Below are 26,666 nucleotides of genomic sequence, written 5' to 3'. Positions count from 1 at the left end.
AACAGTCAGATGCATGTATTTAGGGCCGTGTCAGGTGAGTGATTCTGTAACCTTGATTATTCATTGCTTCAAATCCCAAATGCCAGTGACTAGTGATTGAATCTTTAGCTACAAATCACAGAGTTGCTGGCAATTCGTCATGAAGTGATTTCTACATGTTAAAATTGTAAGGCTAGAAGTTGTCATTAAAAAAAAAAAAAAGTGCTATGAGGGCACTGGTGTGTGCTCAATCTTGAGCCCTTTTTGTGTCCAGTAGGAGCCAATGGCAGAAGAGGCAATGACATAACATTAGGGGGAGCAGGACACTTTTTTTTTTTATAACCTTTAATGCATTTTATGAATTGGGGTATAAAAAGTGTCCTGCTCCCCCCCCCATGTTATGCCATTGCTCCATCTTCTGCCATTGGCTCCTACTGGACACAAAAGTGGCTCAAGATCGAGCACACATCAGTGCCCTCATAGCAGTGTTTTTTTTTGTTTTTTTTTTAAAAACCTAGACTGCTGTGCTTTCCAGACGTATACAATGGGGAGATTTATTAAGTGGTGCACAAAGAAATCGCCCCCCCCCCCCTTATATTTAACTGATCCCAATCCAGCGATATGTATGAGAGCAGAAGCTCTCCCGACTCCAGTGAGGAGGAAGCAGGGGGTGGGGCCGAGCAAGCCCAAGTGCACCAGAACGAGACCCTTGCTCTGGGGGCACTCGCCAGGAGCACCATCGGGGCACCTGAAAAGAGGAGCATCAGGGCTGCTGTGTGGAAAACCATTGCACAGAGCAGGTAAGTATAGACATGTTTGTTATTTAAAAGAAAAATTAACCTTTACAACCACATTCTTTGACCATAAAACCTTTAAAGCTGATTGGTTACGATGCATAGCTGTACTAAATGGCCAGTTTTTAGTAAAGCTCCCCCAATGTGTCTAATTTCTTGTGCCTATGTCTTATGTATCTAGTGTAACTCGACTGAGTATACTTTGCATTTTCCAGTTGGTATGTAGTATGCTCTTTATTGGCAATCCAGTTGTGGATGTATACATTTTTGTAGTTGTCCAGTGTATGATCCAGGTAGTTCCTTTCCCACCAGCAGGGTGGGGTTGCTTGACAGGTAGAGGTTGTGAAGGGGCCGCCTGCTGGTGACCAGTGAGTTCATGGATCAGAGTCTGCGTCAAGGACTGTACATGTGGCATCTTAAGACTCCTACCTTGCAAGTCCTTGAGCTTCCTTCCTCAAATACATGGTTCTTTCAAATCTAGAGGAGCATATGACCTTTTCGCCTCCTTCCAGGATGCAGTGCTTAGCACTTAAGTGGACAAGGGGAGGCGGTTGTCACTCTATTGAAAGCCCTGACATGGAGCTTACACAAGGCTTTAAACCAGGGCTTTAGCCAATGAACAGAGGAGCATAACCAATGTATAGATAGGGATGTGGGTAGGTCAAGTAACCAGTTTTTTTTTTTTTTTTTTTGTTTTTTTTTTTTTTAACCCATACTTCAAAAGTAGGTAGTCTGCCACTGTGGGTTTCCCCTCCTGAAAATGCTAGCGGTCTGAAATTTCAGTGACCTCAGTATTTCAAATCACTGACCTGGAACAAGTATCCAAATCAGGAGTTTCAACTTGACTGTGCAGATATGCAGCATGCTTGCTTGTTCCAAGTCAACGACTCCAAAGCACTGGTGCTTGAGCATCCTTTCTCAACCAGGGTGCCCAAGCACCCTGGGGTGCTTTGAGGTTTCTTCAGGGGTGCCTTGGCAAAATATCTAAAGAAAATTGCCTAAAACTTGTATAAAAGTCAGTGGGTGGAACAAGCCTACTTTTTATTGCGTACCATTTAGGATCTTCTAGCCGCGGTGTCCTGACAATCAATGGCATCATCAGTTGATAAGGAGGATGGCAGCTGCCTGTATAGCATCCTAGGTTGACCCTCCCCTGCCCCTCTCCATCAGTGCTGGGGTCACATTAGCTCAGTGATGGGAAATAACTGAGGGGGAAGAGAAACATTGGAATACTAGTCAGTACCAGTGTGCAAAAGTGTGTTTGCTCTGGAAGAATGAATCTCCTCTAATGTTGGGTGTCCTACATGTGTGGATGTTGCTGTGTTATATAAAACTATTAGAATAGTTTTTCACATTTTAGAATGGGGCACCCTTTTAAAATAATGGATAGTCCCGAGGCACCCTTTAAAATATGGACAGTCTTGAGGCATCCCATTCTAAAATGGGGTGCCTCAAGACTGTCCATAGTTTTTAAAGGGTGGCTTGGGACTGTCCATCTTAGAGGGTGCCTTTACTGAAGAAAGGTTGAGAAACACTGTGCTAGAGGACTAACAAAGCGGTCAGATAAATGGCATTTTCAGAAGGTCAGCAAAGGCAGGATTGTTCTCTCAGCACAATATTTCTTTAAAAATGGTTTACGGTCATCGGTATTGAAGCAGCTGAACAGATTCTTCCACTGCAGTGTGTTTGGAGCGGGTCACTGCCTCCATAACCCAGCGCTGAACTTCTCTCCAGCTGCGGCACTGGGTCCCCAGCCTAGAGGAAGAAGGGAACTGGCATGTGGCATGAGAACAGCAGGTGCAGTGGTTTCTGAAGCTGGATGTGCCTACACAGTTCCCATTCCCAGGCTCTCATGCTTGTACCACAGGCAGCTCAATGCTGGCCTTGTTTTGTTGTCTTTCATCCTAGATAACATCAAATAATGTGTGGGCAATATTCAGGCACATCTGTTTTAATACCACACTTTTCTGACCTTGGGATTAATTGGTATGGGGTTCATATCATTTTTGGAGAGCAAGTAACCTTTCATTGCTGGGATGCTGGTGATGGAGGTTTTTTTATGGCCAAGAATGTTTTTCATCCTTGAAAGAGTTGAAAAATGGCTTTTGAAGCAACAGTAGGAAGCCTTTGATACTCCAGCTGTGGTGAAACCACAATTCCTATCATGTGTCTGGGGGGCTCTGGGGGTCTTGCCTGTGACTGTAAGTCTTAAACTGGCTATGAATCAAATCTCAACTGGGTCAGCTGATATTCAATCCATCTATGGGCAGGCTGATTGTACTGAAGTCAATTCATCAATCGAATTCAGTACAACCAACCTGTCGGGTATTTAGCATTCGATCACTATAGCCCCCAGCCCTGATTGTGTCTCGCAAGGCAGGAAGGCTCCCAGCCAGCAGAACACAATAGTGGGAGAGTTCCCTCCATCAATATTGAAGGTGTTGATGGAGGAAACGATATATATGGAGATGGAAAGGGAGAGAGAATTGGAGAATCTAGATATAATCTTCTTTCACCCTCCTCTTCCACCTATGGGTTTACTACAGTTGGAGTGCTGAGGTTGTCTATCTCTGTTTTAATCACTTGCCCTCCAGAGGATTTACCCCCCCCCCCCCCCCCCCCCTTCCTCACCAGGCCTTTTTTTTTTTTTTTTCTTTAGCTACGGTGTTGCATTGCTTTAACTGACAATTGCACGGTCATGCAATGCTGTACATGAAATTTGTCATTTTTTTTCCCCACAGATAGAGCTTTCTTTCAGTGCTATTTGACCACCTCTGCATTTTATTTTTTGTGCTATAAACAAAGACAATTTTGAAGAAAAAAAACTTTATTATAGCGGGACTGCGTGGGCACTCTGACACTGAGTGGGAACTACCAGTGACTGACCATTTGGAATCTCGGGCACTACCCGAGGGCCTGGGGTCAGTAGGGGGCCCCATGAGATGCCCAAACTCAAAAAAGGCTATGAAAAAAAAGGTACCAGGGGCAAGGACACAGGGGCCCCATGATACCCTATCGCCCGGGGGCCCCATGAGTTGTCAGTCTGCCCATGGTGACACCAATACAGTGATCAATGCTAATAAAAACATTGACACTGTACTAATGACATTGGGCAGGAAGGGGTTAACATCTGGGGAGATCAGAGGGTTAACTGTGTGCTGTTTGTATTTCACATTGTGTGCTGTAGTTTTACACTAGGGAGACATGCTGCTTTGTATTTCTCTGATGTGCAGAGAGATACAAAGTAGCATGTCCATGCTGACAGGAGCGAGACCTGTGTTCAGCCCTACCAATGATAGTCCTGGATGGGACCCGCTGGCCGGGACCAGGTGATTGACACCCCCAGCAGCCAATAGTGGCTTGGGTAGGGTGCCTGCATCCCCTACTCAGAAATGCAAATCGTGTGTGTGTGTGTGTGTGTGTGTGTGTGTGTATAAATTTTGCACAGCCCTGCCACCCTGTAGCAGTACGTCTGCTACAACTGGTTTGTGTAAACCCCAATAGAGTTTTTTGCTTCCTTTTTTTTAAATCTTTTGCATCTACAATTGTAAGCATTTTGAGATGGATATATTTTCTCCAATAAGTACAGAAAGGTAAAAGCTCACCGTATTTCTGGCAGGATCAACAGGTAATATTTGCAGACACACCCTCCTGAAGCATTGAAAGCTCAACCAGCGTTGTCTCAGCCCTGCCCAGTCCTTTTTGTGGACTACAGAACCCCTCCCCCCCCCCCCCCCCCCTGTTATGAAGATGCAGAGGTGTTCTATTGTCCAAATCGACAGGGAAACACCACCTTAAGCTGCTTGTTTCCGATTACAGTATAGTAAGTGAGCACTGTCACCCTAGGATAGGAAGCAAGTCACCATCAAGATTGCCACGTGAAAATAAAATTGGGGGGGGGAGAGAAAATAAATTGAATGTAGTCACCACCAGCTGCATTATGTTATGTTTTTGGTTTAGATACACTTTAAATTTCATGCATGTCAGAGAACTTTCCCTCTAATACTAAAGTTAACAACCTCTCCCTATATGAGCACTTGAAGTGACCAGGGGCGGACTGACAACTCATGGGGCCCCCGGGCAATAGGGGATCATGGGGCACCTGTGTCCTTGCCCATACTTAAAACACACCCAAAAAAGCCTATGAAAGGTACCAGGGGCATCTCATGGGGCCCCTTACTGACCCTGGGCCCTCGGGCAGTGCCCGAGTTTCCAAATGGTCAGTCCGCCCCTGGAAGTGACCCTAAACCATGTCTGTACACATCCACTCATTTCCCTGTAATCTATTTACATGAAATTATATTACTGTGTTTTTCTGCCTCCTTTTCAACATCTCTTGTGAGCTCCCAAACCTCTCCTTTTTGCCTCCTCACTTCAGTTTGATTGGCATGAGTTTGTTTTTGTTCGTGTACACTGCTCTATGCACACTATGAATCCCATAGTTCATCCCTGGAGTGAGCTAGAGAGGGTGGCTACATACTACACACATTAGGACCATGGAGAACGAACATGGCCACCCTCAAACAGGAAGTCTGATCACAGCAGGAAAAAAAAAAAAAAAAAACTTGGCGAAGGCCAAGTTAAGAAACATACTTGAATAGATTTTTAACAATTTTTAGTATCACTTTAATCTAACCTAAAATCATTTTTAAGCTAGTTTCCAAGCAAGTATTAACCATCTTCACCAACCTTTAATCCATCCTGCACAGTTTATTTATTTTCTTGCCTTGTGAAGCAAGATAATGCTTGCTTAAGTCCACCATCCAGATCCCTCGCCAGCAAACTCTCGTAGGTGCAGGGGGCTGCTAATCCAGAGCTGCAGATGTTCCTGTGCTCAGCTGTCCCTGATAATTCCCTTGCTGTGACATAATTATGGAATACTCATCTTCAGTATTGGGGGGTTCTCTCAGGATCCAGAACAGCCAAAAGGAAGCAGACCCCTATAACCAGAGAGTCTGGAGTAGTGCATCATGCGAACATGGCTTTAGTTGAGTAAACCGGGAATTTGGGTAACTATTGAGGAAAGAGGAGGGGGGTTGGGGAACCCAGAGATCAGCTTTAAAGTGGTTTTTTATTTATTTATTTTTTTTATTGAAGATTGTAAACAAAATGGTGCCATCTTAACCATTTCTTATACACGCCTTTCTGGGCAGTGTGTTGATTAAACAGCTGCTGACTTGACAAAAAAGTCAGAATTTCCATATAAATGACAGTGCTAAGGCTGGGTACAGATGGATGGAAATTCAGCCAGTTCAGAAGGGACCAGCTGAATTTCGATCTGCGTTTTGGCCCTCCCTTTTCAACAAGTCAATTGTTAGATGGACTTGTATTGAAACACACATTGGAAAACTTTAATTCATCAGCAGCTGCAGCCACTGATCAGTGTGTTCTGAGAGTAGTATAAAGTCCTCATGTTGGGGATTCCTCCATGCATTTTGCTTGCGTGGATGGAGGAATTTTGTCTGTGGTGTGATGGTTTGTGTTTTTGTTTTTTTTTTGTTTTTTTTTTTTTTTTTTCCCAGTTGGGAAAAAAACGGTCTATGCCCAGTCTTTGTCATTATAACTAAATTTCACTGACACTGACTCACAGGAAGGGTCAATGTGTAGTGTGTGTGTGATTGACGGCCTCCATTAAACTTCTCTAAGTTGTGCAATAAGCTGAAGTACCCAGAGGAGGAATAACTGGGCCTATGGGGACAGACTGGAGTGTTTTCCGTTCTCCATTTTACGCTGCAGTCAATTGTTGTCAAGCTAAATAGTTCACATTTTGTGCTGCATTTTGTGGATGTTGACGAAAAAGAATACCTGATTTAATGTAAAGACCAAATGCAGGAAAAAAGCAATAAAGCACAACCGCCCAATAGATCTCACCTTCCACAGTATACTTACTGGTTTTCCAGTTGGGTCTTGTAGAGTAACAATGTATTTTGCATGATAAAACGTAGGCTTTCACATATACTTTTTTTATTCTCCTTGCTTCCCTTTTTTATTCATTCTTCCTTTTTATTGCTTTTTTCCATCCTGTACTTCTGGTCCTTTTTAATGTCCCCTTGCCTCTTCCCTTCCTCCTCCCCCCCCCCCCCCCCCCCCCCCAAGTTCTTTCCTTAATTGCACCATTCTCCCCTTTCTATGCTCCGTTATTGCTAAACCTCTTTTCTTTTCTCCCTTTTTCCTAATCTTTAATTTGCTGCCTTTTCTTTTACCTTCTGACCCTGCCCATGCTCTTCTTTTTTCTTTTTTTTTTTTTTTCTCCCTTCTTATGCTCCTTTCTTCCCTCCTTTCCCCCACTAATTTCTCCTCTTTCTGTCTTGTTTTTGTTTTTTGCTTTTTTCATTTATTTCTTTTCTCAATTTCCTTTTCCTCTCACTTTCCCTTCCCCAATGATCCCTGTTCCTTTCTATTCTCCCTTCATTACTGACTTCCTTTCTTCATTACTGACTTCCTTTCTTCATTACTGACTTCCTTTCTTTTTTTAACTTTTTTTTTTTTTTCCTTTTATTGCAGCCTTCTCTTTCCTTTCCTTTCATCCCTTTCTGTGCTCCTTTTTCTCTTCTTTTTTCCTTTTTTCCATTCATTATTTTAACACTCTTCCCTTTTCTTTCCCTTTTTTACCTTTTCATTTTCTCCATTCATTCCTATAATTCTCCCTTCATAACCTTTCTCCCTTCCCTTTTTTTTTTTCTCCATTCAATTCTTTTAATGTGCTCTTCCCTTCCCTTTTTCCTGTTTATTCCTTTTTAAAGGTTACTTTCACCTTTTTTAAGAAAAAATAATAAATGCACATTTTTTTTTTTTTCTTTTTTTGTTCCTCCCAGGTAAAATAATCTGCTTTTACAATTTTTTTGTTTTAGGAGCCTGGAAAGCATTGCACCAGCGATCAACAGATTCCTGGTGCCATGCAGATCTCCTGCAGACTGGAAGGAAGAATCGAACTACCACAGCGCCGTGGTAGTTCATTGAGTACTACAAGCCGCCAGCCACAAAGGCCTAAAGACCTGCAGTTGCCCTTTCACAGAACTCTGTGAATGAATAAAGCGGCTGGGCGGAGCGTGTGGGTTTTTTTTTTTTTTTTTTTTAACAGCTAGTAGGGGGGGGGGGGATTAGGGGGGGGGGGGGATTAGGGAGGTTCTGAGGCTGGTCATACAGTAACCTGTCCTACAGTAACATGTCATACGCTGAATATAGGTGTAACATGTTACAAAAGGTAAATTTTTATTCTTTCATTCCTTTAATGCTCTCTTCCCTTCACTTCTCTCCTCTCCTTTTTTCCCCATTCCTTCCTTTCCCTCCTTTCTCCTATTCACTCCATTGCCTCCTTCCCTCCTACTTTACTTTTCCCTATTCATCTGTGCACTGTTCCTTTCCCTGCATCCTTCCTTTTTTTTTTTTTTTTTTTTTTTTTGCTCACTACTTTCCACTTTTTGGGTTTTCTATTTCCCTTTCTCTTCCCCGTTTTTATGTCTTTACTATACCCATTCAGTCCTTCATTGCTTTCTTCCTCTGTATCTTCAGGTTGTAAAACCATTTCTTCTAGTAGCTAATGGGTTAAAATCAACTGAAGTCATGCCTGCCTTTTTGAAATTGTTTAACTTTTGTTTAGAAAGCGCGCATGCTGCGATTCTTCAGCACACCCGCCAGTTTTTCCATGTCTTTCTCCAAGCACAAATCTCCTGCAGTACTTATAGCTTTCTCTGACTTGCTTGCAGCCTCTGCTCTGAGTCTGGTTAACATAAAAAAAAAAAATAATAATAAATAAAAATCACTTTGGGTGTCAATGTTGCATGCTTCTTGGCTTGGCAATGATTGCTTACATCTGGGAGAGGGCAATGCCTGGCCGCTCTTTCTGGCTCTCTCCTGATGAGCAGTGCTGTCCTCTAATAGAGGAAGTTTCAGTATATGGCACCTCAAGACATGGAAGGGGCGTCTTAATATTTTTAGCTGTAGAAGACACTCATTGCACGGTCTTCCCTTTCTTTCTCTTCGCCGCAGATCAGCGGACCTTTCTTTGCCTGGATCATCCGTCTCTACAGACTATGGCAGCTGGCAGATGGTATCGGAGGGTGGGAGTGTTCATGACCATGGTATCCTGAGTGCCGGAACCTTCCTACCCTTCAGCTTCACAGACGAGAAGTCTAACAATGGCCTGTAAGTGGATCTAGGTGGTCAGGTGCTCAGCCCACCAGCAGCAGGCAGGACTAATGGTACTGTCACTATAAACTAAGTTATGATGGAACCTGGAGTTTGGGTTTAAGAAAATCTACCTTAATCAGTTAGGCATAAACTCCCCTCTGTGGGTCTGGGACCCAAAAGATTTCTCATAATTCCTTTTCAACAGATCAGTAAAGGGTCTGTTTAATAAAAACAATCCAGTTATAGATGGTAACTTCTAGTGGATTCTTCTGTCTTAGGCCATTTTCACAAGGGTGGAACGATTGGTTCCGCCTGTCAGTTTTTTGGACCCTCCATTATCCTCTGTGGAGTGGTAGATGTAAACACTTGTCCGTTTACACCCACCTACATCCAATTCGATCTATTAAAAACACAGATGGGGATCCGTTCCCCATAAGTCGATCGGATTACAGTTGGATGTAAACGGACAGGCGCTCCATTTACATCTGTCTGCCTATAGAGGAGAGCAGGCTGTGTTTGCTCTGCATATTGCATAGAGTCCCTGCTGAGCAAGTAGAATCCTGGCGGAGTATGCCCTGTGTGAAAGGTGCCTTTATAGACTTCCCACGCCTGCCAAGGCTGTTTTAATGTCTCTTGTAGACTCAAGCAGTGAGATCTCCCAGCTGTAGTTCCTGGCAGCTCCTGCTGTTTCCATCACCATAGTATAAAATAACTGAAAAAATGTAATGGACTCTGTGGGGCCCCATTTAAACAGCCTTGGCAGGTGTGGGAAGTCTCTGAAATTTTTAGATGTATCAAAAATGATGTATTGTGAGGGGCTTTCTGATTGGAAATATATTAAAAATTGGACTTCATAGGAAAACTCTAGATCGAAGGTGAATGTTGGAGTAGCAACTTGCCTGATGCCCCCCACACTTCCTGTACAAGAACTGGGGATGCAGGAGTCATTACAACAGGGAGGCACAGACATCAGTTAAAGCATTGTCAGAGGTTCTAGCCCTTCTCCACCCCATTAATTAAAAAGTCTATAAATTGTTGGTAGAACAGGGAAGAATTAGGTCACCTATTTGGTTTTCTGAGCTTTGTTTCTGAATATGTAGGAAGCGGTAATGGCGCTAATCTAATAGTGATGAATAAGGCTACAATTCAGGGCTACAATACAAACAAAAGAATATCAACGTTTTATAAATGTTGATATTCTTTTATTTGTATCATAGCTCTGATGAAGGAATTGGGTGTTAACCTTTGAAATGCATTGGCATAGTTGCATTCCCCTCAGGATCTCCTTCGTATGGGGGTGTTTTGGTAAATGACATTTAATAAAGTGCTTTAGCATAAACAGAAGCTCCAGTTTGTGAAATTAAAAAAATATATATATTACTAGCAGCTCCAAATACTGTAGCTGTTGACTTTGAAACACATTTTTCAAATAGTCCAGGGCAGTTATCAGCCAGCGGGCGGATCCCTGGTGCAGCCATCTTGCTTATGGGAACCAAGCTGTGCCTTTCTGCAGCTTCACGGCTGGCTTCCCACTATGCTTTTGTGAACGGACCCACATGCCTCAAGGTTGTTTGGGTGGGTTGGGGGGCACCATTCCATTTGGATCTCCACCCTAAGCAAGAGAAACTGGTAACGTTGTTGTCACTGTGACAGTAAGAACAGGGATTTCTCCTAACAGGCAGCAGATAGGACCAAAAAAAAGGTCCTGTCTTTCCCCTAATCCAAAATTTAAACTGAAGGTGTTGGCTTGACATACACATTAATACAGTGAGTCAGCTCACTGGACAGATGATGATGGTGATTCAGACTCCATTGAGGAGGTTGGAGGGGGGTAGATGACATAGGAAGCTGAACTGCTGAACCATGAAAATTAATTGCTTAATTAAGAACCACATGTGTCACCAGTCTGGTCTAACAGTGTGGAAAATGTGTACAAATGACAAGACTGGCAGTATAGAATCCTTTTGGCAGGTTAAACTGTAGGCAGGTTTGCCTACGTTTCTTGCTTAGCTAACCAACAGGCCTCGAGAATGACAGCTTGGACGTCTATCTCCAGATATTCATCCAAGCTCTGTGGCAGTTAAAGTGGAACTGAGATTAAAAAAAAAAAAAAAAAAGGATTTTAAACAACTCTATAATGGGAGAAATATATAGATGGTCCTCTCTAATCTCTCTGAAAAAATTATTTCTGAATGTTCATCTCTAGATTCAAGATATTCCATATCACTGGCGTGAAGGAAGCAATTTGGGAACTTGGAATGTAGGCAGAATGTGTGGTGGCTTTTTGCGTTTTACCCATTTTGTGAAAATGTTGGTACCCCAACTGTTGGGCTTAGCCTTTGGCTTCACTTCACTAGGTATATGTGGGGGTTTACAACCACTTTAAAAGTGCTGAACAGCCTCCGTTGATACAGAGAAACAATTCCTCCTACATAAGCTGCACCTGCTTATCGGCAGTCTTCTCTTCTCTACAGTGACAGTGCAGGATTTATACAGATTGTCTGAGATTTCAGAAAGCAGGGGGCTGTGAGCTGAAGTTACAGACTTCAGTGCTGAGTGAGAGCTGATTGAAAGAAAGGGACACAGCACATAGAAACAGAGCTGAGGTAATCAATCACAGGCTGAGCTGGAGGTCCCTCACGTCATCTTTTTACCGCTTGGAATGAAATTCACATTATCTGGACTTTTGCCTCCCTTTTCCTGACACCAAGAGAATCGCCACCACCAAGAACGCACAGCAGAAGCTTACCAGAAAAAAGACTCCAATTATAGAGGAGTCCGATTCGGCATGATGTTATAGTTGCAGTCATAAATGGGTAGCGCTCAAACTATTAATGGAGGAACCGCCAGCAGGGAACACCACCAGTAAATTTACTCCTCAACTCATGGTCCCATTTGCACCATGTTCAGAGAAAGATAAAAGGTGACCAGTGCTCCACATAGAGAAACACAGTGCTGTACACAGCATCAGAAATGGCTGATGAGCACTTCCAGGTGCGTGATGTCCCAGAACACAGCTCCGACCTATCCATTTCATCAGAGTTGACGTCTTCTGGGGCAGACGTTGTAAAGGGATTATGAGTGTGCTATGTAAAAGGGATGAGTGTAACAGACCAGGAAAAGAATGTTTTGTTAAAAGGGGTTATGAAAAGATGACTCCTAGGGTCTCTGACTTGCTCGGTGGCATTGAATGTGAAGCCCACCAGTTTTGCATTAGGTCAAAGGGTGTTTTGAAAAGGTTTAAGGCAGAACCACACTGCATCTGAGCACCACAAACTAAAAATCCTATTTTTAATTCATTTTAAATATTCAACACAAACTCATCCATCCATGTCTTTTTGCTGAGAAATCGCTTTGAAAAACTCCCCCTGCCATTTCTGGCCATGGCCATCATTAGTTAGGGCAGATGATTCATGTAGCATGTACTGCCTGGAATCCTTGTGCCTCAGGCAAGCAGGCAGGAGGGTGTGCTTAGCTGAGAAAACCATTTCTCCCCTCCTTGAAGACTCCTGGAATATGACACCATGGGTCTAGGCCAGAGACCAAGAAGTAACTGAAGAAGAGTAGAAAAAAAAGTGAAACTCATAAATATGATCTACTTTTCTATTTACTAATGCTAGCAGCAGAAGGGTTAAAAATAGTCCATGTTGATTGAAGTTCAGCTTTAAAGCAGCTAGCTTTTTAGAAGCCGGTCCGCAACAGCTCCCCTTATTCTTTTCTTGAAAGGTTTCCTTAAAGTAATGCAGTACCACAAGACAAACCTGTCATGGTCATGAATGTGTTGGGACACTGGGCTGGTGGTGAATGGGTTGGGACACGGGGCTGGTGGTGAATGGGTTGGGACACGGGGCTGGTGGTGAATGGGTTGGGACACGGGGCTGGTGGTGAATGGGTTGGGACACGGGGCTGGTGGTGAATGGGTTGGGACACGGGGCTGGTGGTGACTGGGTTGGGACACGGGGCTGGTGGTGACTGGGTTGGGACACGGGGCTGGTGGTGACTGGGTTGGGACACGGGGCTGGTGGTGACTGGGTTGGGACACGGGGCTGGTGGTGACTGGGTTGGGACACGGGGCTGGTGGTGACTGGGTTGGGACACGGGGCTGGTGGTGACTGGGTTGGGACACGGGGCTGGTCGTGAATGGGTTGGGACACGGGGCTGGTCGTGACCGGCTTGGGGCAAGGGGCTGAAACTATCTTTATAATTTTCAGCTACTGCAAACAATGCGTTAAAATGCCTCCTAGCTTTTCAATACAGGAGAATTATTATTTTTTTTCTTTTTTGTATTCCTCTTGGTATATAGCTGCTCAAACATGCATAGTGTGGACAGCTGGAGAGCACCGGGAACAGCTGCCACTAAAAATAAGCACCTGGCATTTGAGTGATTGTCAGCAGTCTCGCAATTTAGGAAAGTGTGCTTGGCTAGCAGCTTCCCCATGGACCTGGCATTGTGTAACTGCAGTGATTGAGCGGTTAGTGCTCGTGTCTGTCTTCAGCTGCTCACTGTACAAGTGTCTGAAACCCGACTGTCCTCCTTCCAGCCAGCTGGCTTCTCGCCGTCCTCCATCTGATGGGAGGATGTTGCCCCTCTCATTGTATGTCAAGGAAGCATTCATGGGGTCCCATGTATTGATCGGATTCTATAACTTACAACTTTTCCTATTTACTTGGAATAAACTGCAATCCAAGGTACAAGCTTAAGTTTAGAATTGGCTGTATGTTCTTTGAATTTGACATGCTGGTGGTACAGTCTGAGGATGAGGCTCTCATGTTCATGTCGTAGGAAACTAAACCAATGGCTGATGGGGAATGTGGCCAGTATCCACCTTTTTCGCTGTACTACCATCACAGCTTTGCCTGTGATGGTATTCATGCTAGGCTTACAAAGAGTCCTCATTATAACCTTCAAAAACCAAGAAGTTTATTAGGAACTAACCACAGCAATCATAGCACACTTGTCACGTCTTATAGTGCTTAAGGCCCAACTCTGTGCATTTAAAAACTGATCCCTTGCCGTATGGCTGTGCCTGCACTACAAGGGATAATTGCTCATTTTGGTCTGCAAACCATGGCCTAAGGCCAGATGCAGCCCTTTTTTGCTTGCTTTTTTTATCCAGCATAATTTCCCTCTCTGTCACAGTGGGGCACTCTTCCTCCCACTGGCCCCAATGACGGGGCACTCTTCCTCCCACTGGCCCCAATGACGGGGCACTCTTCCTCCCACTGGCCCCAATGACGGGGCACTCTTCCTCCCACTGGCCCCAGTGACGGGGCACTCTTCCTCCCACTGGCCCCAGTGACGGGGCACTCTTCCTCCCACTGGCCCCAGTGACGGGGCACTCTTCCTCCCACTGGCCCCAGTGACGGGGCACTCTTCCTCCCACTGGCCCCAGTGACGGGGCACTCTTCCTCCCACTGACGGCAGGACATTCCTCCCGCTGGCCAGTCTGGCCCCCCCTAAAGTCTGGAAACAAAAAGGGCCAGCTTACTGTCCTTCAAAGTTTGGAGACCGCGGTCTAGGTGAACCAAAACGTGCTTGCCCAATCTTTTGCTCCTCCCTGCAGCTGCTTGTTCCCCATGCTGTAGTGTTCTATGGTCCTGACTTCATCAAGACCAAAGGAGTGTGTCCATAGCCCTTTATTGGATGCAATAAGGGACAGTCCACTACTGGAGCACAGGGGAGTGAAGGATCAGGTAGGTAAGAGTTTTTTTGTTTCTCCTCTCCCTTAGATAAACCCAAATTGTTAGGTAGAAAAAAAAAAAAAACCCCAATATCTATCCTAACTTTTTTTTTTTAGAGCAGATCTTCACCCTGAAATAAGTTCCTCTGCTCTAACCCTCCCCCACTCCACTAAAATAAATAAATATATATATATATATATATATATATATATATATATATATATATATATATATATATATATATATATAAAAATTTTTTCTATATGACGAGTCCTCCCAGTGCCTCCTTTTGGATATGTGACGTGCATATCCCCAGAGCACTGCATATTTGCATAGCCTTCCATTCCTAAAAGGGGGGCAGGCCTAACAGCATGTCATTGGGAGATGTTGGTCTGAACCCGGAAGAGCCGACAGCCTCCCGATTTACTTCAGACAAGAACATCACAACGTGGGACCCGAGCAGTGGCAGAGTACAAGTGGATCTCTGCAGAAAAATGCTGGATCTGCTAGATGGGAAAGTATTTTTGGATTGTACACAAACCAACCCCCTCCCAATATATTTTTTATTCCCTGCTTACCTGATGCTGAGGTTCCTCTTTAATGCAGAGAACGCATTAAGGTAAAGAGACGTTATTACTACTTGAAGTGAAATTGTAGCTGGATGAATTGTGACTATAGCCCGTGAGGATGTAAAGCACTAATTATCTGACAATTTGTGTATTATATTCCCACTGCATGGGAAATCGATTTAAAATGTAAATCCACTTTTGTTGGGGGGGGGGGGGGGGATTTATAACATACTTTGTTGCAGATTCCTACCTTTTTTGTTATTCAGAAGAAATAGCAGTTTAAGTCCATGTGCAGAGTCAATCAGCTGCTGCTCCTGCAGGACTCAGGAATGTGGCAGAGTCTGCATCCCTTTTTTTAGATGTGATTCATTTTTTTTTTTTTCCCCCTCTGGCAGTATACCAAAAATGACTTTGCAATTGTATACGATATAGAGATTGTTTGTGGGTTTTTTTGTTTTTTGTTTTTTATTTGCTAATTTTTTCCCAAGACAATGGAGTTGCCCTTAAAGTGTTAGATGTTCTGCAGGAAGTTTTCAGTATTCTCAGTAACTTGACATGTTTGGCTACTGGTGTAACAACATCTGCGATTTCACATGCTGCTTTTTCCATATTTTGATTACTCTGATATGATTTTATTTCATATTGAGATTTATGCTTCCTTGTAGTGGTCATCTCTAAGATTGTCTCCGAATTCCCATTCAACCTCTCCAGTACAGTTGGCCATAGGCTTTGTTCAAAGGGGCATTTACATGTGTTTGAGTTTAGGGTGCTTGATATTGGTCAAAACAGTCAGTTACTGTGCTTTAAAAAACAAAACTCTATACATATGTGGGCAGATTGGTGGACTGCTCTTCAGGTTGGGTTTTTTTTTTGTTTGTTTGTTTGAGCAGCCATGGTAAAAAAAGCAAAAAAAAAAAAACAAACCCCTATAGAACGAAGATGTACAGAAGATTTCTCAGGCTGGTCTTTACCTATAGACTTGAAATCTGAGAAGGCAGCAATGAAGCAGCCACTGGACCATACAACTGAGCGGCTTCCATACTTAAAGTTGAACTTCAGGCAAACTGCTTGATACACAGCATATGAGAGCTTGCCAAAGAATTTTTTTTTTTTTTGTATTGTTTTAGTGCAGTTCTGTCTGGCAGGGCAGAAGGCCTGATTTTCTTAGTTACTGAACAGTAGAAGGGGGGGACCTAGTGAAAGGAAATGCAGCACACTGATGAGATGAGATCAACCGTCGCTCTACCCTCACCTCCTGCAGTGCTTGCATAAAAAAAAGCATAAATAAAAAATGTATTCTAAAATACACAAACGAATGCAGTTCTGTATAGATTGTCTTCCTGAAGTTTTTATGAGCAAAAACTGATGCCTTTACATATTTGTAGAAGTATTTATTGTACTAATTTTACTAATTTATTTAATACCATATAAACAGCAGTCATGGAAATTTAATATACAGATATGTATGCCCAAAAATGGTTATTTAATGGCACTTTGAGAAATGTATTTTTTGGCACATATATTTGTATATTTAATTGCACTGCTACTTGCTGTGGTGGCACTAAGCAGGGGGGAGGAGCCTGGAGCACCAGCGGAGGACCTGAGAAGAGGAGGATCAGGGCTGCTCTGTGCAAAACCATTGCACAGAGCAGGTAAGTACAGGCGTACCTTGGTTTACAAATTTAATGCGTTCTCCTGGACGTTTCGTATAGCGAAAAATTCGTAAACCGAAACGCGGTTTCCCATCGGAATGGATTAATTGGTTTTCAATGCATTCCTGAGGTCAGAAAGTCTTATCTGTTCAAAACTTTGTAAAGTGCACGTTAAAAAAGGCATAAATACTGTACAGGGACATGATCAAAACTCTTTGTAAAGTGCACTTTACAAATTTTATTTTTAAACAGATAAGACTTTTTCTGACCTGGAACGGATTCATTGGTTTTCAATGTGTTTACAAATTTATTTTTAATCATGTCTCTGTACAGTATTTATGCCTTTAAAACGCATTGAAAACCAATGAATCGGTTCCGGAGGTCAGAAAAAGTCTTATCTGTTCAAAACTTTGTAAAGTGCACTTTAAAAGGCATAAATACTGTACAGGGACATGATTAAAAATAAAATTTGTAAAGTGCACTTTAAAAGGCATAAATACTGTACAAATTTATTTTTAATCATGTCTCTGTAAACACATTGAAAACCAATGAATTAGTTCCGGAGGTCAGAAAGTCTTATCTGTTCAAAACTCTTTTTATAAAGTGCACTTTAAAGGCACGGGACCGGTGCTATAAACCTCCCAATGCTTTGCATTGCGAAAAAAATTGTAAACCGAGGCATTATTTTCAATGGATTTTCATTCGTAAACCGAAAATTGTCATTTGTTACATCTCAAATATATGCAGCACTAAAAATCAAAGTATAAGCAGATATATTTGCGCTGTAAGGCTCTAAAGTTATGTTCAAGTGCAATAAACATCTGTGGACGTTTTATTGTGCAGGTGGTGACCTTTAATAATATAGTAATCTAAATAAATACATAGTAATATAAATAAATACATAAGTCCCAAAATCTATATCGAAGTGAACGACGTGACTCCAGTGATGTAAAATGAGTGTAGATTGCACTAACCAGATGGCGCAATAATATGCACATTTGAGTACTTAAACCACTCCTGGTCCTCTGGGTATAGAAAGATGAACATCCAGGGATCAACTGGCCAACCGACCGGTAATCGTAGGGTCATCAACCTCCAGGGATCAGGAATCACTCGGCCATCCAAAATTGTTAACCGAGGCGTTCGTAAACCGAGGTACAACTGTATAACATGTTTGCTGTTTAAAAACAAACAAAAAATCCTTTAATATCACTTTAAAGGTGGCAGAGGGCTGTGTAAAGCCTGAGCCTTTATCTGAAATCAGCCAAGTAACCGTAAACTAGTTTGTAGGGGTGGGTGCAGCTTATTTGCTGCCCATGATGACATCTCTGTACTTCACACAGACCTTAAATATTCATGAACGGTAATGGCCAAGGGCTGTTCTGTAGAATTTCTTTAGTGTTTAAAACCTCCATATTTTAAATTGTCTGCTCTTTAATAAAATGTGTGTGTGGTTTTTTTTTTTTTTTTTTTCCCTCTTTTTAGCAAATGTTTGCACTTGACTTTACTAACGTCTTCTTTTTTTTTTCTCTCCCCTCTGCAGGATGTCGGCACAGTCCGAAAGGGCGATGCGACTGGAGGCTGTGAAGTCCCTCTTTCTGTCTACCTACAACACCGCCATTGGCTTAAAGACTGTGTCCCCAAGCCCATCAGGAGCCATCAGCGGCCTTCTGGAACAGTTTGCACGAGGCGTGGGTCTACGTGGCCCCAGTACTATAGTATGACAGAACTGCGAAATCCTTACAGCCACATGCAGATAATACATTTCTAAATGTGGTCACAAAGCCATATAAGACAATCCACAGAGCCCAATCCAGCTCTGGATGTGCCACATGCTGTTCCTTGTAATCTTTAACTGAACGGTTTTAATTGGGGGGGAGGAGGGAGGGGAAACGACAATTCCTCTGGGCAGAAGCATCCACCGCGATGGTCAACAAATGGAAATGTTTTTAACCGATGAAGTGTGTTTTTTTTTTTTTTTTTTTAATCTGCAACTGCTGCAATGCAAAAATCATACTGTGCGTTGCAATCTCCCTTTTTTGGTTTAAATGAAATTTTGATTTATTTTTGATATGCCCAAAAAAGCCTCTGCTTGTTCAATGCTGTGTGCCAGACTGTTTTTGTTAAAGTGACCTGGGTAACTCTAACTGAGCATATGATATAAAAAAAGAAAACCATAAGCAGAAGTCTACTTGTTGCAAAAACATAAGCTGCTACAATCTGTAGGTTCAGAAATATTGGCAGCTGAAGTTATGTGCAGATCTTGTATTTTCTTGTAAAAGTAAAGCTTGGCCCTGTCCCTCCCACCTTTTTTATCTTGTGTAGAAGACATTTTTTTTTTTTTTTTTTTTTTTTTTTTTAATCGTATGCTCAGTTTGATTTGGCCAGACTGGTGAACCATGAATTCTGTTGGAGGATAAAAAGGATTTTCTGTTGGAAAGCAAAAACTGAATGGGCTCTTGGGGATGGGGGGGGGGGGGGAAGCAACCAATCTTTGACTCACTTGCTGCCTAGAAGTTCTGGGACGGCAAACCTAAAACCTACTTACTGAGTCACTGTGCCAGCACATGTATGTGACATGTCAGGGAATGGTTGCTTCATCAGAGCCTATTACATGCACGTTCCAGCAGAGTCCATGACATGTGTAGAGCAGATGTAGGAAGATCCCCATGGTAGCAAGATTTTAGTTTATGGATGTCAGGTCAGTAAAAGATTGGTTGACTATACCTTGCACATTTGTCTCGTTTCCTTTTTAATAAAGTGTGTCTCAGCTAAAACTTTTTTTTTTTTGTCTGTCCTTTTACTTCCTGCCGAGGGGGCACAAAAAGGGAGATGGTCTCCTGAACGTGAGGGAAGGGGGGGATGGAGAAAAAAAAATCCCCTAATGCGCTTGTACCGTAACAGCTGTCCCCATTGACAGAATTTCTCTGTTCCTGGTGACAACTGTAAAATATTGGATTTCTTACTGCGGTCTCAGACTGTGACAATAGTCACCAGGACACATAAGGGCCAATCTTCCCAGTGGGGGTCACAGACAACAAAACCTGGCAGGGGTGCTAACCCTTCTCCCTTTCTATCTAAACCGAAAGGAGAAAAGTTTTGGCTAGAGATGCACTTTTTAAAAGGGCCGCCTCCGCTGGCTTAAAGTTATCTTTTTAGACCTAATTTTGTTGAATTTAAAGCTGAACTCTAGCCAGGTAAAAAAAAATAAATCTAAATAGTTACATGGTTTAGTCAAGTGATTTTAAACAGAGCAAATACAAGGAGTGAAACTTGTATTTAGATTTGCTTTAAGTAAAGTCCAGCACAGCCGCAATCTGCCCTGAAGAGAGCTAGTATGGTCAGCCAAGTAAGTCTTGCTGCATTTTAAAGGGCAGTGCACAGCTGTGACCTCACTGATGAGCTGCTATACCTTTTAACTGACCAATTGGAGGCCTGTGGAAAGGAGGTGTAATCCTGTATTTGAAGTGGTGTCACTTTCCAGCCAATGCATGTACTAAAGAATTGTATAAATCCTAAAAGTGGTTTAATGGAATCTCAAAGAATTTTACAAGGTAAACCTGTTCATATACATTATGGATTTCTTTTGTTTGATTGGAGTTTAGCTTTACATAGGTTCAGGCTTTTAAAGTACCCCGTGTTAGCTACTGAAAACATGCAACGGTGCTGCGATGCCATGTAAAGACAATCTACATCTCTCAAGAGAAGGGACCAACCTGAGCACAATCGCCCTAAAAACCTTGTGACATTACCTGTAAATGTGCAGACCCAAAAAAAAAAAAAAATTATGTTTTAAGGGCTTAAAGTGTTACTAAACCCCGGACCCTGCATTTGCTATAGACAGACCCTGCATTCCCTACATCCGCTCTCCCCGGACCCTGCATTCCCTACATCCGCTCTCCCCGGACCCTGCATTCCCTACATCCGCTCTCCCCGGACCCTGCATTCCCTACATCCGCTCTCCCCGGACCCTGCATTCCCTACATCCGCTCTCCCCGGACCCTGCATTCCCTACATCCGCTCTCCCCGGACCCTGCATTCCCTACATCCGCTCTCCCCGGACCCTGCATTCCCTACATCCGCTCTCCCCGGACCCTGCATTCCCTACATCTGGTCTCCCACAGTACACGGAAATGCAATTATTTTAGTAAATATAAGCTTCTAAATACTTTTTCTCGTCATTAGTATATAGCGTTCTTGTGACTTCTATCAGTGTCCAGCAAAGCTTTTAGGAGGAGTTTTTATTGTCCCCTGATTGTTCTATGAGACTACATGACTCCTGACTCTCTGTCTGATTGGCCATGTGCTGATCACATGCACCCTCCCAAAGGGGGAAAAAAAACCCTCTATCAATACACACCAAACAGAGCATGTGCATAGTGACTCCTAGTGCTCTTTACTATCAGAAGGTGGATTGGGGACAATAGAAGGGGAGGATCAGATAAGCCAAGATCAAACATCCTTTTTACACAATGCAGAGGATTAACTCCTTGGCTTCCACAGTGTATATAACAAGCATGCTTTACTGCAGATACAGACTGATTTTACTGTTGTGGGTTTAGTAACACTTTAAATGTGTATAACTAATGGTACTGCTGTTCACACCATTTACGTTCCCACCAAAAAAAAAAACAAACATACACAATATAGAGTAAGAAGTGCCACACAGTATAAATGTTACTGGTGATAAATCCTAAAATCATATGCCATGCATTACTGAAAAAACATAATTTTGAAAAATGATGATAAATGTGTATATCATATGCATTTATGTTAAACAATATAGCTAGAAAAAAAAAAAAATCAGCATTCACTGTGACAAAACATGAGTCCCAAGTGTTCATATATTCATACATATTCTTCATGTGCAGTCATCCAACCGTGTCATCTGTCATATTTTCACTGCATTAATATTACTCCATTTTATATTGTCACCACGTGTGGATAACCCTTCACTGGCAAGAATATGCTCTCATCTTTTTAACAGACCTCACAAGTAGGTCTAATGTTCTTGCCCCTTGCAGTGGGGTCCCCTATACCACAGATGTGATGGCTTTCTCCAATCCACTGGTGCTTCTCAATCCATCTTTGCAATCCTTGGGTGGATATTGGTAATACACTCAGAATAAAGAAGGAAATCTAGAATAAAAACTACCATTTATTGCTTAAAATTTACTCAACTTTTTGGTGCACAAGTCTGGTGCACACAGTATACAGGCATGTATTGTTGAAACCAACCAACAAAATGGCCGATCGTAAACTTCTGGTTTGTGTGGCGTGATATCACTGGCTCCTCCCAACGTGTTATGTCATTGGATCATGTGACTTCCTTAGGGTACAAGCTTTTAAAGTACCCTTGATTGATTGCTACTGGAAACATGCAACTGTGTTGTGATGCCATGGAAAGGCAATCTACAATTGTCTATTATTCCCATCAGCACTGGTGTAATAGCAACTTTGGGAATTCCAGGAAAACTCTGGACACGAACTTGAGGAAAACAAGCTTTTTATTTACCAGCTGGGACTTAGCCAAACTCATGTCTACAGTTAAGTGGCTTGCAAAGCCTCTTACATGGTGTATATATCAACAATTATGTCACAATGCATATATTTCCTCTTTACTTTTTGTACTTTTAAAATACATTCTGAGCAGTTCAGGATATAGCCTTTGCGGTTTCACATTTAGATAAAATAACACGAACTGAACGTTAGGGTGTCATCTGCTAGACTGGAACACATTGTTCCACAGGAAATGAGGGGGAGGAAGTGTGCAGAACCAGGTCATGAGCTAACAGATGCTTTTAGAAATGTTAAATCTTAAAGGGAAACTCTGCAATATTTGGGTGCTGCCACACTGGTATCTCCCACGTTACAAAATTTGAATGCTTTCAGCTGGGCAGAGTGGGAACTTTATGGCCCAGTGCAAGTGTCATGAAACACAATTATAAATAACACCCTTTCGTGTAGCAGGAGGGGTGAGACTCCCAAAACAGGTGTGAATATCCTTTGCTGTATCTCAGTGCTGCTGATCACCTCCAGCCTCTTTCAGTAACTTCTTGTGTATACTGTATGCAATTGCTCAAGCATTAGTTGCACATCATTGTTGTGTACTGACTTCCTGATGGTGACAACAGGGCCTGAGAAAAATGTGTTGGCACAACTGTTCTTGACTCACTAGGGGAGCTTGTGACAATGCAGGAGCACAATTGAGAGATGGTTGTCACCAGCAGAAAGAGATTGATCAAGGGCTTTGATTGTAAGCTGCGAGGTAAAGAGTGAAGAAAATTTGAAATGACTAACATATTGATGATAGCAAATGTAGTGATTTGGGTTTAAAGGATAAATTCACCTTTTAGACAAAAATAATAAATGCACATTTTTTGCAGGTAAAAAAAATTGTGCATTTGTTATTTTTGTCTGCAGGAGCCTGGAAAGCAATGCACCAGTGATCAGTAGATCGCAGGTGCCATGCAGGTCTCCTGCAGACCTGTCAGAATATCTGCTTGCCATACAAGATGTACAGCCAAGCAGATATACTGATAGGAAGCTTCAATGAACTATCAGGGAGCTCCACAGTACAGTGGTAGTTCATTGAAAACTACATGCCCACAGCCACTAAGGGTGCCGGGACTTGCAGTTCATTCACGGAAGTCAATGAATGAATAAATGTGGCCGAGTGGGCAGAGCCCCGCATGGATGCGCTGTTTTCAAATTTGACTTCTCCCCATCAGGGGCGGACTGACAACTCATGGGACCCCTGGGCAATAGGGGATCATGGGGCCCCTGTGTCCTTGCCCAAACTCTAAAAAGCCTATGAAAAAGGTACCAGGGGCATCTCACGGGGCCCCCTACTGACGCCGGGCCCTCGGGCAGTGCCCGAGTTTCCAAATGGTCAGTCCGCCCCTGCTCCCTGTATTATCTGTCAGAGGGAGGGCCTGGGTGGCTATGTGAACATGTTACATGTTCCACCCTAAAAACACGTGGAACATGTAACATGTTCCCAAAGGTGAACTTGTGCTTTAAAGTCTGGCAACTGCAAAGAATGACCCTTGCTCTCTGAATGGAAGCAGTGGTCTCTCTTCAGAGGTCTGCCATGCCCCTACCGATTGGATAAAGGAAGAAGATACCATATTATTATACCCATGTCCCACTAATGTATATAACTAGAAGCATTTTATAGCAAAGGGACTATAGGAGGGCATACAGGTAGCAAGCAAAGCTAACAAAGAAAATCTACCATAACATGCCACGTTTACTGTACACAATTTAAAAAGGACATATTATTTATTTATTTCAGGTACTTATATAGTGCCGTCAATTTACACAGCACTTTACATATATATTGTACATTCACATCAGTCCCTAACCCTCAAGGGGTGTACAATCTAAGGTCCCTAACTCACATTCATACATACACATACTAGGGACAATTTAGACAGGAGCCAATTAACCTACCAGCATGTCTTTGGCGTGTGCGAGGAAACCGGAGTACCCAGAGGAAACCCACGCAGGCACAGGGAGAACATGCAAACTCCAGGCAGGAGGTGCCTTTAGAGACCATATCAATGTAATATTTTTCTCCTGAAGAAAGCGTGATTTTGAAACGCGTTCAGCTTCTTATGTTGACCTTCTGTGTAAACACAGGAATGTTCTCTGTAGTACAGATGTGAATTCTACCTGGGTATATTATATGGATTTGGTCACTATTATGTCCTCCTTAATTTTTGTACAATAAATTTTACATGTTTTGGTCTTTTTTTCTTCCTTGTTGGCTTTGCTCACTATCGGTATGCCCTACTACAGTCCCTTTTACAACAAAATGTTTCCTGTTCGGCTCATTACTGAGTCAGGCCTATAGCTCTGCAATCAAAAAAAGCTCATTCTCCCTGCCTATTGGAGAGTGCTAGTTCAGACCTCTGCAGCGAGACTACTGCTTCCATGCAGTGAGCAAAAAAGAGAAGAAAGGGGGTTTCCTGATCAGTAGCCAACATCCCCAGAATTGCAAGATAAATAAAGGGAACAGACCCCCATATAGGACCCCTAGCTGTACTATGACTTTGGATGATGTATTGTATGGTATGTCTACATGTTAAAATAATTTTTTGATACAAAAAGCTTGTACTTTTTAGAAAACTTTTTTGGGTATATATCTATGCCTTCAAAGTCCCAAGTCCTATAGGGGGTATTTTCCCTTTATTTACCATGCAGTGAGCAAGGGTCCCAATGCACAGAATGGTGGCAGTGGACAGGCTTTTTTTCCTTCTTTTTTTTCTCCTTTTTTCTTCTTTTTTTCCTTCTTTTTTTTCTTCTTTTTTCTTCTTTTTTTTCCTTCTTTTTTTCTTCTTTTTTTTCTCCTTTTTTCCTCTTTTCTTCCTTCTTCTTTTCTCCTTTTTTTTCTCCTTTTGCCTTCTTTTTTTTCCTTCTTTTATTTTCCTTCTTTTTTTTTCCCCCTCCTTCATTTGGCTGATTGAAACTGAAAGCAGCTGGGCTTTAAATTCCAGATCCGCCATATTCACCTTTTTTTGGAAAATGTGTCATCAAAAAGCAGGAAAGCATAGAAAATGTGTATATATGGGATGTGATGCGTGTTCTATGTATATAATCCAGACCTGTCCATGGTGCACAGAGGAAAGTGTTGAGACATTTAATGCTGAGATTTTATAGTATGCTGTAGGCATCACAACAATAACAACGTAAACCATTCTCCGTTGGTGCATTAGATACTTCAAATGCCTGTACAATGGAACAGTAATTACATTGATCATTTCACTGCCTTGGATATTTGATAACCAATTTATGGTAAAGAATGGGGTTACTCTTTAGAAATACTCCTCATTCATCACACATAAAGTATCAAGGCTAAGAAAAGGCTGTGTAATATTCTGCTGACTGGTAGAGTACAGATACACAAAGAAACAAAATGTATGTCTCATACTAATGTGACAAGATGACGGAGACCTGGATATAACAGCTCCATGTTCTCCTCTACCATGGCAGTTATTATAGCTTTACAGCTTGATGTGAAAACTCCAATCTGTGCTTTTCAAATATTCTCACCTGACAATATATTGACACGCTCAATGTTGGCAAATGGGGGGGGGGGGGGGGTTTACTTGCAAAGCAAAAAGTTGCACCTGATGAAGAAAACCATTTGGGAAAATCTCCTACAAGGACAAGGACTTTGGTGGACAGGATCATTATTAGATTTTTTTAAGAATAGTGAAAATGTTTGAAATGATGAAACACCATGGAGTGGGTCGCTATGTGACAGAAGATTTATGAGCATCTGACCATCACACCTTTATGAGCTTTATGAACATCCCATTCCACACCGAAGGAGTTGGATACTCATTGCAGCTATAACATCCTCCACTCTTTTGTGAAGGTTTTCCACAAGATTTTGGAACATGTATCCCTATTATGCCAAAAGATCATTTTGTAAGATCAGGTACTGACGCTGGAGGAGAAGATACACACCAAAAAAGAACAACCTCCTGTGCTCAAGATAAATGTGCCGGCAATGGTGGACCTTGGATCTTCAACAACTCAAGTTTTGGCAAGACTTTGCAGCCCCCGGAGGATTGGGGAAGCCCAAAGGAACACTGGAAAACAAGAGGGCACTACTGTCATTGCTTGCAAAGCAAAATGTTGTACCTGATGAAGAAAACCATTTGGGAAAATCTACTCCAGAAAATGTTACATTGCTATGAACAAGGACTTTGGTGGACAGGATCATTAGTAGATTTTTTTAAGAATAGTGAAAATGTTTGAAATGATGAAACACCATGGAGTGGGTCGCTATGTGACAGAAGATTTATGGGCATCTGACATCACACCTTTATGAGCTTTATGAACATCCC

General features: G+C 42.4%; 1 protein-coding gene across 5 annotated transcripts in view; it reads left to right on the top strand.

Moving 5' to 3' along the window:
* Positions 1 to 20,032, top strand: part of MTMR14 (myotubularin related protein 14) — an 84,294-nt gene extending 64,262 nt beyond the window's left edge. For 2 of the 5 annotated variants that reach the window (XM_089654340.1, XM_089654339.1), the window contains exons 18-19: positions 8,763 to 8,918; positions 18,350 to 20,032. In XM_089654340.1, the coding sequence (XP_089510466.1) occupies positions 8,763 to 8,918; positions 18,350 to 18,530 (337 nt within the window). In that variant the 3' untranslated portion in view covers positions 18,531 to 20,032. Of the gene's footprint in view, positions 1 to 7,624; positions 7,783 to 8,762; positions 8,919 to 18,349 lie in introns of those variants that run through there. The other 3 variants (XM_089654342.1, XM_089654341.1, XM_089654343.1) reach the window with 2 other exon arrangements.
* Positions 20,033 to 26,666: the final 6,634 nt, after the last annotated feature.

This window comes from Staurois parvus, unplaced genomic scaffold, assembly GCF_062004578.1.
Source record: "Staurois parvus isolate SC_StPar_1 unplaced genomic scaffold, SC_StPar_1.0 ptg000757l, whole genome shotgun sequence".
In the NCBI taxonomy this organism is placed as follows: Eukaryota; Metazoa; Chordata; class Amphibia; order Anura; family Ranidae; genus Staurois; species Staurois parvus.
This window is presented reverse-complemented; position numbering and strand designations above follow the sequence as displayed.